General features: G+C 38.4%; 1 protein-coding gene and 1 long non-coding RNA gene across 5 annotated transcripts in view; one reads left to right on the forward strand and one right to left on the reverse strand.

Moving 5' to 3' along the window:
* The window catches only part of LOC104911659 (uncharacterized), a 174776-nt gene extending 166189 nt beyond the window's left edge, over window positions 1-8587 (forward strand). For both annotated transcript variants that reach the window (XR_014884535.1, XR_014884536.1), the window contains 2 exons: window positions 1603-1691; window positions 5115-8587. This is a non-coding gene — a long non-coding RNA (uncharacterized LOC104911659). The remainder of the gene's footprint in view (window positions 1-1602; window positions 1692-5114) is intronic.
* Window positions 1-12163, reverse strand: part of UBE2E3 (ubiquitin conjugating enzyme E2 E3) — a 55943-nt gene that overhangs the window by 4573 nt on the left and 39207 nt on the right. For all 3 annotated transcript variants that reach the window (XR_014884534.1, XM_085228665.1, XM_085228664.1), the window contains one exon: window positions 1478-1610. Coding sequence is in view for 2 of the 3 variants with exons in the window: in XM_085228665.1 (XP_085084791.1) it covers window positions 1478-1610 (133 nt within the window). In the remaining variant the exon portion in view is untranslated. The remainder of the gene's footprint in view (window positions 1-1477; window positions 1611-12163) is intronic.

The following is a 12163-nucleotide window of genomic DNA, read 5'->3' on the forward strand; positions in this document are numbered from 1 at the left end:
ACAAAACTTTACTGCAGTTACCAAAGCTGAAAAAGTAGACACATCTTGGCTGCATGTGAAGCATCAGTTGATCTTTTCCTTTCTTTCCAAATCCAAATATAGACCATGAAAATTAATATTTTAAATTGGAATGTTCTATTATTCATGTCCAAAGTAGCAGTGAAATCTTTTCAATACCTTTCAGTAGAATATAACATACATCTAAAACAAAACACCCTGAACCGACACCATCCTTGTTTTTCTATATTACAGACTAGTTTTGTTAAAATACGTATTATTTTACAGAGAGTAGAAGTTAAAAACATTTAAGCACCTTAATTACACATAGCACAAGATGAGGGAAATCTTTCTCACACTGATGAGGTGTGGGTTTGGGGGTGGAATCTACAACTGTTCTTGAAACTACTGACAGTTCAAAAATGATTGTGCTCTTTAAAATAATCCAAATGATTGTAATGAGAAATTTGACCAAATCTCAGCATAATTTCATTATAACAATCTTAACTCATTGAACAGTGAATTTTGAGAATTTTGGATGAGTGTGAAATACATGGAAGTTGTTGTTCTTTTTCCTGTAATGCTTTTGGGAATGAAAGAAGAATGATGGATTTACATTAACAATGCAATAGCCACAGGAGCCACAAGTAGTAGAAATGTTTTGTGGTAGATTGTATTTGCCATTTGTGAATATGGGCAGTGTCCTTTCTGATGACGTGCTCAAGGTTTGTAATTTGGCATTAAGTGAAAAGAGAATGACCTCTAATGTCTTTGACACCTGTTAGGAAATAATGATTCCTTAAATATGCATATTGTTTCTAAGCAAGGAAATGAAATTTTAATTGAAGTTAATATTGGTTTCATTTTATAAGAATAACTTTTGCAGAAAAATATTATCAAATCAATCTGCTGATCTAACTAGTAGTATATATTTTGACATTTTACAATAATGGAAGCCATCACAGTAATTACACATCTCCAAGTCACAATACCACACTTCAGCTGTCTGTCTAATATTACTTTTGCTGGCTTTTTGGTGTTGTTTTTTTTTTTTTTTGGCTAACAGTAATGTAAAAATATACAATATAAAATCTGGTTCATGATACAAAGAAGTCTATTTTACATATATTTTAGTAGATTGAATGAGATGAAGGAAGCATAAGAAGGTCTCACGTGGTCTTCAATTAAAATCAGTGCACTTTATGTTAACTCTTTATCAGAAGGATGACGTCATTTAGGGCTTGGAAAAACTAGGAAATCAGCATTGATTGTGAAGCATTGATTGTGAGAATAAAAGAATAAATTAGACACAGCATTTTCTGGAATAGCAAGCCAAGATTTTGGACCATTTAGTTTTTAAGTCCATAAGCAAGTCTGACTCTCAGAAGGTGATGAGCAGTCACTCAGTGCAAGTTAATTTTTTCTTGTATGCTAAAAAGCAAACAAACAACAAAGAGCACAATAAAAACCTTACCCTTACCTTTGGTGGCTTGAATGGATAGTCAGATGAAAATGTGATATCCAGGAAAAAAACGCCCCCCTCATATACAGAACCTGGAGGTCCAAGTATAGTTGATCTCCATTCATAAATGTTATCTCCTTTAGGGCCGGCACTGCATAAAAAAAAGAAGAAAAAGAGGAGAGACAGAGAGAGATGAGAGAAAAAAAGAGTGTCAGAAACACCTTTGTGAGAGGTATTGTACGAATTTCCTTCTATACTCATTTTTGTTTTAATAATAACCACTGATACATCTTCAACATCTCTCTGATTCCCAGCTAATTTCAGTGTTTTAAACAGACATGGTAGCTAAGCTATCTGCTGTCCCTGGGTTCTCATGCCTCTGGAAATAAAGCAATGCAATGGAGTGCCCATGAGTGGCTGGACAAGGCTGATGAGGGGTCTGTAGAGCAGGCCTTATGAGGAGCAGCTGAGGGAACTGGGATTTTTTAGTCTGGAGAAGAGGAGGTTCAAGGGTAACCTTATTACTCTCTACAGCTACCTGAAGGGTGGTTGTGGTGAGGTGGGGTCGGCCTCTTCTCCCATGTAACTAGCAATAGGACTAGGTTGTGCCAAGAGAGGTTCAGGTTGGATGTTAGGAAAAACTTATTTTCTGAGAGCGTATCCAGGCATTGGAATGGGCTGCCCATGGAGGTGGTGAAGTCACTGAGCCTGGAGGTGTTCAAGAAACATGCAGACATTGTGCTGAAGGACACGGTTTAGTGAGAAATATTGATGATAGGTGGATGGTTGGACTGGATAATCTTAGAGGTCTTTTCCAAACTTGGTGATTCTATGATTCTATGACAGTCAGTCTGAAGCTACCACCAGATCTGTTCTCTCAAGAATATGGTTGCTTTGAATTTCTACGTTGTGTTTTTCCAATAACATGATATCCCTGCGCAGAAGGAATTGTGTATCTCAACCACCCTTTTCTTCTCAGAGCATTAAATTGTTCATGCTTTCATGCATTACCTACAAATATGCTGCTAGGTATTTTTCACACACTACAGAATGAAATTAGCACCCTTGAGTAAGAAAACTGGGGATGAGAAGGATAGGATTAAGTAACCTGGAACTGAATTTCTTACAGCACTGTCAAATCAAATAGTTTTCTTCATTATTTGTGTATGTTATACTTCAAATCAATTGGCATTTAGACAACTAGCCCATAATAGTTTATTTTAAGAAGTACAATACTGAACACATTTCTCACTAGGGAAAGAGCTATCGCATAACTATTTAATTAAATTTTTAAAAGAAGGAATAATGAACAAGCAGTTTCTCGAATGCTTCAACACCATACTTCATGCTATTATAACACAGTAACCATATATACCTCCTCACAAAATAAATACTTAAATCAAAGCAAAATGTTGTTTCCTGAAGCCAATCTCACTGTAGAAACTAAACCAAGGTCCCACAAAAAGTCCTTGGTCCAAACTGCTGAGATCCAAACAGACTGCTGTGAACAACAACGCTGACCTCACAGAGGATCTGTGAGTCCATCACATCCCCACAGATGTGGCAACAACATGATACTGCAAAGATTCTTTCAGTTCTCCCCATTCAGCAGCCTCCCAGGCACTACCGACATCTTCCTCCCTCCCTCTGAGGTCCATGGAACAGAAATTATCAAATATATAAAGTAAGGCCTAAGGCAATAAGCTGTAGGCAGGGAGTTTGTGGTTTCTGGCACTGCTCAACACTCAGAGGCCTTCTTGCAAGCCTTCCTGGTGATATGGCTCTTCCCATGACTTGTCATCTCGTACATTTGCTATACATATGGCTGCAGTCTATAAAGTGGCATGTTGGACACTCATCCTTACTAGGCAGCCAAATATGAGGAAACATTCATCAAGGAGAAGGAATACGAGCAGTCTACACTATGCATCTACAATTCCTTTATCAAAAACTTCGTTATTTTTACATTAGGATCATGTTCAAGAAATAACCAAAAGCTGATTCCAATTATAAATTGCCTTCCAATTATTAATTTCCCAGAATGTTTTTTTTATTTTATCTCTACTTCATGTCCTAAATGTCTAAACTGTTGCAGGCCTTTTGTTACCAGGACAGAAATAATCAAGGATTTTGGCTGACATCCTATTTAATTTAAAACAAAAAAGTCATTTGATGGAACTGCAGCTATTTTCCTGTTGCCAAAATGAAAGTAGGTAACAACAACTGTGCTGGCCTCCAGCGTACAGCTAAGAAAGGAAGATTAAAAGTGCTGTCAAAATGAAATTTGGGTCTGAAATCACAGACCTTACTTTTCTATTTGCAATGCATGCACAGAAATGGAAGAAAAGCAGTAGATATGTTTTAGGAAAAAGGGAACTCCAGAGGCAAAGAGGGGCACGTTCAATGACACAGTGAACCATTTGTCCCTCCAAGTCACTCTAAGTGATAATTCCATGCGTGCTCTCTATAAAGCAATTAGTGTATGAACTGAAAATATTGGGGGCAATAATGATGATATTTAAAACCCACACAGGCCACTGAAATGTTTTAATTAATTCTTGACATTCATCAAGCTTATAGCTAATTAGTATTATGCTTGGAAACCAAGTTTCTATGGAGCAATTCAATCTGGGCATTAGATGTCCTAATGGCTGTTTTATAGTTTAATGCAGAGGTTAGTGTTCTTGCCTCATGTGTCAGATACCTTTCTTTCGTACACCTCTAATGGCTGGATGCAGTTCAATCAGAGTAATGAAATAGCTGAATTAAATTAGTGACATATTTCAGCCCAATGAATCAGTCACAGTTAAGTGTGGCTATAGCACTCAGACCGGTGCCCAACTATCTGGTAATCACTCATCGAGTCAGAACAAGGGCAGCTATCAGTTAATAGCCAGAAGCTAAGTGCAATAACTCTCTGCCTGTTACTCGCTGCTGTCCTCTCCTATGCTGTGGTTAGCAACATATAAACGGACCAGGCTATAACAGAAGAAGAGGGATTCTTATCCTTGTAAGAAGAAGAAAACACCTTGTTCAGCTTGCTGTTGAGAAACCATCGCTGCAATGTCAAAAGTAATACAAAGCTGTAACAATAAATGCGCTAGATAAAGAAGAAAATTGTTAAATTGAACAATTTCATTACAATTGATAGAGGTTTGTGAAATTTCTGTTTCATTACAATTGACAGAGGTTTGTGAAATTTCTGTTTAACTGCTGAAGAAGTATCTCACTTCCAGTGGTGTAAAACATCGGTCTGCTTTGTTAACAACCCCTGAACTCCAGCTATTACGATATTACTGGTGTGAGGAGACGAGATTAGAGAGCTGAGACATCACACTTGGCTTTACCAGTAGTGTGTTTCCACTCAGACCACATCCAGCCACAGACTGTTTTGTGTTTTTGTATACATACCAAGATAATCTCTTTTGGAAGCAAACAAAACATCACTTGTTTCTCTCAGAACCTGGGGCTCCGCAGAACACATCAGAGCTACTCAGAGCAGCTCAGCCTTTGCAGCCATTTCCATTTTTACGGAGCCAGGATGGGAGGGTTACACTGACCTGATGGACTGTGGAGCAGAGCAGAAGGGACGCCCCAGTTGCGCACCCACTGCCACAGAACCACTGAGGCTGCTGCCTTGGCTTTTCCCCCATAGGAAGCTGCATGGAGGGAACCTCCACACCTTGGTGCAAGCCCACTCATCTGTTCCCATGGAGGACAGCTGAAGACCAGGACTAAAAGCTGGGAATGAGGAAGCATCACCCTGCTGATAATTTCCTCTTCTAGTCTGCCCTTCAAAATATCAAAACTTGGTGGAGCAACAGATCTGATGATGACTTAGAAGATGTGGCTACACCACACACAGTTCATTGCTACCAGCCTGCTACTCTCCTGAATTAGCTGCAGGACATCACAAATTCTGTAAAGCCACCATCAGTATATTCTTAATAAAAGAAGCACTTGAGTAATTTTTTTAAAAAATATGTACTAAAAAATCTCAGACAAAATAATGCTGCAAATGAAATGAGAAAATATGCTTTACAAAATTAAGGGCTCTTACTTAATACATAAAAGCTGCATTGATTTTTTTTTTTCTTTTTTAATAAAGTAGATAAATTGACAAAATAAAGTTAACCGGCTACATCTGCTTCCCAAGCAAATATTCATTGCATACTTCATTGAGGGATCTATATCTGATCAACTTAAGACAGGATTTATAACAGTGCTCCATCCAAGCTAGTCAGCTGAAGAGATTTAATTTACAAGTGTGACTTCAGATGGTGAATTTGAGAAGATGTGAGGTTAAACTCTTGGAGCCTATGGGGTGACACCAGATCCTTTAAACCTAACACTACTGAACCCTGACTCTCAGGTTTCCTGTTGATGAAGAATGGCTCTTCCAGCACGGTGCTGTGAACATTCAGATGGATGCAGCAGCATTAACACCAGCAAGGAGTCTGTGAGACTCCCAGCATGGTGGTTACAGAAATGAGAATTCTGTATTTGCTACAATTCACGATATGAAAGTGCATTAAAGCTGCCCATATGGAACCAGCTGCAGGGTGAGAAACTAGGATGAGAAATTTCCAATCTGCACAATGCTAGCAGCATGCTGCTCTCTGCACTCACTAAATACGCTTTGACTGTCAACAGCACTCTTCTAAAACACAGTGCTCCAAATATGATGATAGAATTTCATAGTACTGAGGCTGTGATAATTACAAAGAAAAAGGATGAAGGAAAAAGGATGAAGGAATTACAAAGAAAAAGGATGAAGTTAGCTAGATTTCATGCTGACTCCACATCATGCTTTATTACGAGAAACAATTTGGGTCTGTAGGACCCAAATCTAAGACGTTACTCTGTGAAGCCCGGAGAGCACAAATCCCATACTACTAGTTATATTTTACAGGAAGGAATGGAAATATGTCGCTTTGTTGTTGCTCAGATTATTTTCCTGCTTTGCTATTTTTAACATTTTGAAGAAAATTTATCCATTATCTTTTTTCTTAATCTTCTTTTCTCAAGTTTGGAGATTCTCCTCTATATTACTGGTTACAATGCACAGCGAATGAAATGAACATTAGAGAAATGAACATTAATTAAAAGGCATACTTTTATGGCTTCCAGTACTGTGACCATTAGAAATTAACGTTAAAGGCAGACAGCAATTTCCATTTGCCTTATTTTTCAGTGCCTAAATTCCATGTCTGTCTGGATTATTTTGTGCTCAGCATTCATATAATCAGTACCAGAGCCTAAGAACTTATACTTACAGCATCTGAACAATACACCCTCTATGCACAGAAAGTGTACTCTTGTCATTTAGCAACAGCCTCAAGTGTAGCAGTGATTTTTTGATGCTAGCATTTTGCTGTGGTAGGACACAAGTGGGTTGTCTACGGCATTACATCAAATTCACATTGAAAATGCTTTTTGATAAAGTACTCGATATTATAAGGTTTCCAGGTTATGTACAATTTCTTACAAAGAAAAGGTTTCAGTCTATTGTGTTATTTATATAGCTATAACTGTTATTATTTTATCTGCCACTGAACTATCTGTTACATCTGCCGGCTGAAAAAGGTTATTTACTGCTTCTAGCAGATCCATAGAGACTCTTTGTAACTTAAGTTATATGGAACCGAGTTCACTGTACAAACCTTTGCTTCTGTCACTTCCTTAAAAGAGTATCATGCCCTTAAGACTGAAGTCAAGAAATTACTGCTAAAAAAGTGCCTATTTTTAAGTTAGGGATCCCCTGCTAATTCTGCTAGTTGTGAAACAGGACTTGTGCCTGAGGCCATGGTTCGATGCAGCAGTAAATCCAACTTTAGAGCTCCTACTACCAGATCAAAAGCAGCATGGTTACTCAAAGGAAAGATTGATCCACTGTAAACCAACTTTGCCAAACCATACATGCTCCAAAATGTCAATGGATTAGCTCTGTAACACCAGGCTTCATGCTTATTCAGGTATCAATGGTCCTCTGCAGGCAGCATAAAAGGGCATAGATTTCAGATTGCATGGTCTGGGTTAGAAATGTAATCATGCGGTCATACTTGGTTCAGGACAAATTGTACCACAAGGAGAATCTGGCAGTATACACTGGCTATTAATTACTCTAATGAAAAAGGGGCCAGAACTATGATTTTTGAAGATTTTGGACAGTGAAAATCTCCAGCACTAAACTTGCTATTAGTAGGAGAATATACAGTGCTGATACTAAAGAAAGCTGGCTAACAAATCATTTGATAATTCCATCACAGCTGTAATATGGTGATACCTCAAGTAATGTGTTTTGGAAGGCAGATAGTTTTTCTACTACAAAAGCCCCATCAAATTAGTTCATTGCTACAATAGCTAAATATTAATTTCCTATTTGTTTTCCTGATGGTCCCTAGGACCTTTCTTGATACTCTCAGTAGACCACTCAGGTTCTCTCCATTTTCCAGAACAAACCACTTTTACAGGTCAAATTCAGTAATTTTTGTTTCAAAAAATAACTATCCCCAGAATGTAATTTGATAAACTACAACATAAATACTGGATTTAAACCAACTAACAAAACATATTGGATTGTTTCTGTCAGTACTCTTGAGAGAGGAGTTGTAAATAACCATCTACTATTCAGGCAATACACAGAAAGTTTATCAAATATGAGTTGTTTTTGAAAAACAGAAATCACAGGGCTTACTGGCATGAAGAAAATTCATGCTGAATATTAGGCTTATTTTAAATACCTTGAAGTCTGTACAGAACTTTTCCACACAAATGCACCACAGCTCTTATCTATGCTCCCTATCAAACACAGAGGACAGTCAGCAAAAGGAAATATTCTCTGCTATTTCAACATATGTTCGTAACAAACAAGTCCTTACTTACGATAAATTAAAAGCTCCTTGTCACCACAACTGAGACAGCAGTAGCACTAGTATGCTGACTTTTTCTTATGGGTACAAACCTGTTTGTACAAAGAAATTAGTCTACAGATGTACAGTCCCTCCGCTCAAAATTTCATACCGATGAACTTGTATTTAGGAAACCCGGCAAATTTTGCTTGTCTTTCATGACACGAGATGCTTCTCAACTAACAAAATAAAACTTATCTGGGATATGTGCGTATTTTATCTTTGATGTGTTACAGCCTCCATCTATAATGATGCTAACGATCTACACTTACAGAAACACACAGGACCTGGGGAATGGTACACTCATCATTTCAGACGTCTGCCCATGATGGAACTGATTAATTCCATCATTCACTGCAAAAATTTTCAAGTCAAGAAGTTAAGTGACACAAAGACATCTAGTTCAGGATTCCTACCAATATTTTCAATGACATTTCTAATGTCATGAAAAAAAAATCCATTAATCCCACATTATTCCCAGCATCCTTTACACACATGCTTCAGACTGATGGAGAGAACAGTTAAAACAATCAATTTCACGGAAGGATCTAATTGATCTTAAAATACAACTAGCTTTAAATATGTAGTCAACTTACAAAGATTTATGCCCAGAAATAACAACTGGAAGTTTTCAACAGACTGAGCCTGCAAGTCAGTTAAAGTTATCAAAATGAAGTCCTCTGCTGCCTACCCAAAATACCTCATTATTGAGCTATTAGAAATGCTGATCAATATATAAAAATGTTTTCTTTTTAAGGAATATATATTTGGCCAAAAATTCCAAAAAACTCTACCTATAAACAGTGTTTTCCAACACAGAAAGCACATTAGTTTATTAGAAAATCATCACAGACCAACAATTCAAGTCTAAAGGCAAATTTGATGATTAAACTATTGAATGGTGTTAGTGTATGGAAAAACTTTCTTCTAATATCACAAAGCCAGAAAATACAATTTAGTGAACATGATTTATTAAAAATCAGCTTTCATTTTCAGCAACAAAGTTACAGCTTGCCCACACACAGAGGGAAGAGAGGGCAAAAACAGCTAGTTGGGTAGTCTGCCTACACTGAAAAGCATTAATACCGAGTAAGAAGCATCCACTTTGGGATTTAATGACCTTTTAACACATTAATATTAGTTTTATGCTTTTAGATGTTTCTTACTGCCTTCCTGAATGCTGCTCGATAGTCATGCTCTTAAACAGCAAGCACTGAACATTCTCCCTCAAAAGAAGCCTATATTGCCATCATTGAAGTCAGTTCACAGTGCAGTCTTTCTAACCATCCAGAACACACATGCTTCCAAATGTAATTCTATTATTCCTTTTAAATACTTCCTCCATTCATTTGTACATCAAAGACTGTACAGTTTAACGAAACAGAAAAGGTAGTGCTGGTGCTCCCTGCGTAGGATAGCTAACTTGAAATCACAGAAGTCTGATGGAAACCTTTATAACTAGGAAAAGGCTGTATTTCTCAAAAATAAAATTGACCCTTCCCAGTTCATACACAAAGACATTACCCATTTCCACCTATTCCTCAGTGTAACTGAATCTTTATAGCAGTAAAATCAGCTTAAGTCATTGGTTTGGTAGTATTTTTTTGTGGTGGAAAGCTCACAGTTTTACAGCACAACTCTCAATGGCTGATTAAAGCAGGCAGTTGTCTTCCACCTCTTCTAAATCCACATCCAAGTCAGATACTGCAGCTGAGAAGCAAAATGTGGTGAACTGCACCCAAAGCCTGACCTTCTCCAGGTCCCTCAGGAACGGAGTTCTGCGGTGTTGCAGTTCTGCAGTGCTGCCAAAAGTCCTACACTGAATCCCACAAATCCACATCTAGCATATAGTATCAGTCCTGAGACAGAATGGAGCTTTCCTTTCCAGATCTCAGTCACTACACCATTATTTAGTTTCTCAACTGAGGAAAATGGAAGATTAAATAGCACTACAATATCACAATACATCCTTCTGCTTCTTCTTGAAGCTTGCTCACCTGCTGGTACTGACGGAGGACTGACTTAGCAGATCCTCACCAAACCCTCCTGATGTGTGGACTATCATTCTAGAGATGGAAACCCACAGAGAGGATCCCAAACTTTCTGCAACTGCTGCAGGAAAAGTGAAGCCTTCCTCACCTATCCCAGAAAAACACAGCCATACAAGTGTCTCCTTTGGCACATAACATAAAAAATGCTTGAAAACAAATCTAATTATGTCCAGAAGTTGCAATTCCACTGCTACAGGAGACTAAATTGATGGGAAAAAGAGCATGAAAGGTGATGACAGAAGTGCTGAAGACTGGCAAACACACCTGTAACATGTTTACATACTGGTTTAATCATAAAAATAACTTTGCTGTTTACTTTACACGTGCTGCTTGGATGGATATGGTTTACAAAGTCTCTCAAATGCTTTTGAGCATCTCACAGAGCCCACATCCACGTGGTCAGCTCCCAGCTCCACTGCCCATTTCATTTCAGAGACACCAGTATGACTGACTCCTGAAAGTTCTCCAAAACCAGCATGCAGACCTTGCTACCAAGAAGATTGGACAGCAAGAATTATGTTTCTGTTTGTAGTTCAGACTTCCAAAATGAGTGAGGCAGGAGCCTGGAGCTGGAGCTGGAGAAGGCTGTAGCTGCACTCAGGAGTGGGAGCTGGCAGAAGCTAAATGACCACCTTTAAGCACATTGCTGAGACTCACAGCTTCCAGGCTACCTCCCTGTTTCCTGAAGTCTATTCCCATCAAAAGCAGATGCAGAAACGTCATGTCAAGTCAGATTCTGTGCTTCATGAAGTCTAGGCTGAGGGCAGCTTCTTGGCTTTTAAACTCTCATTTTTTGGGAGGCTGATGTTCTCTACTAAAAGAAATGCCCTCAAATCTGAGGCTTAAGACACTAAACAAGAGCCTAAAGCAGGAGATACAGATGCTCTGCTCTTTGAGGTGTCCTTTGTCACTTTGATACCTTTTTTAAAAATGTTCTTCCTTTCAAAAAGCACAAAATGGAATGTTCATATGCTGTCAAAGCATCAATACATTTTGAAGCAAACTTTGTGCTCAATGTGGGCAGATCAGCAGTGCTTGAAAAGCAAGTACTCTATTTCTCCATTAAAGACATGTAGTGTGTGTCAAGCAGGCTCCTCAGCTGTCAGGCTGCTCTTATGGTCAATGCTGTAGGGATGTAGTCTCTGAAAGACCTTCATAAGTGCAAAGAAATAGAGCTGTTATCACTTCCACTTACTCAGCATACTCCTGTAGGTAGGCAACGCAAACTTTAGCTCATGTCAAAAAGGATGGCTCCTTGTAGGATGTGGCTGTGATTGCTACATGGCCTTTATGACTAGCTATTTTGTTTCACTCTTTCACTAAATATTCAGTATTAAGGATTAATTACTTATGGTTCACATTTTTTCACAACTTTCACAGCCCCATACTTGTTCTTTTTACACAAGCAGAGGCACAACGTCCACCCATTGCCTGTTTCCCATTCTGTTCCTTGGCTGTTTGGCACACATCACTCAGGGTGGCCAAAGCTGTGCACAGTGGCTGTGCCAGGCATCAGGCAGGTGATCTCCAGGTGCTAGAACACGAGCCCAAAGCCATACCTGTCACCAGCCAGACAGAGCAACTGAGGGAGTTTCAGACTCAAAGCAGTTGAAAAAAGGAACTTGCTTTATATATAACAGAATGAAAGACAACTAGACAACTGAAACAGCACTTAGTATAGACAGAAGTGTAATGTGTAATAAAAGCATTTAAAACCCATGTGAATAGCAGTTTAAACTCCA

Source organism: Meleagris gallopavo, chromosome 7 (assembly GCF_905368555.1).
Source record: "Meleagris gallopavo chromosome 7, MGAL_WU_HG_1.1, whole genome shotgun sequence".
NCBI lineage: Eukaryota > Metazoa > Chordata > Aves > Galliformes > Phasianidae > Meleagris > Meleagris gallopavo.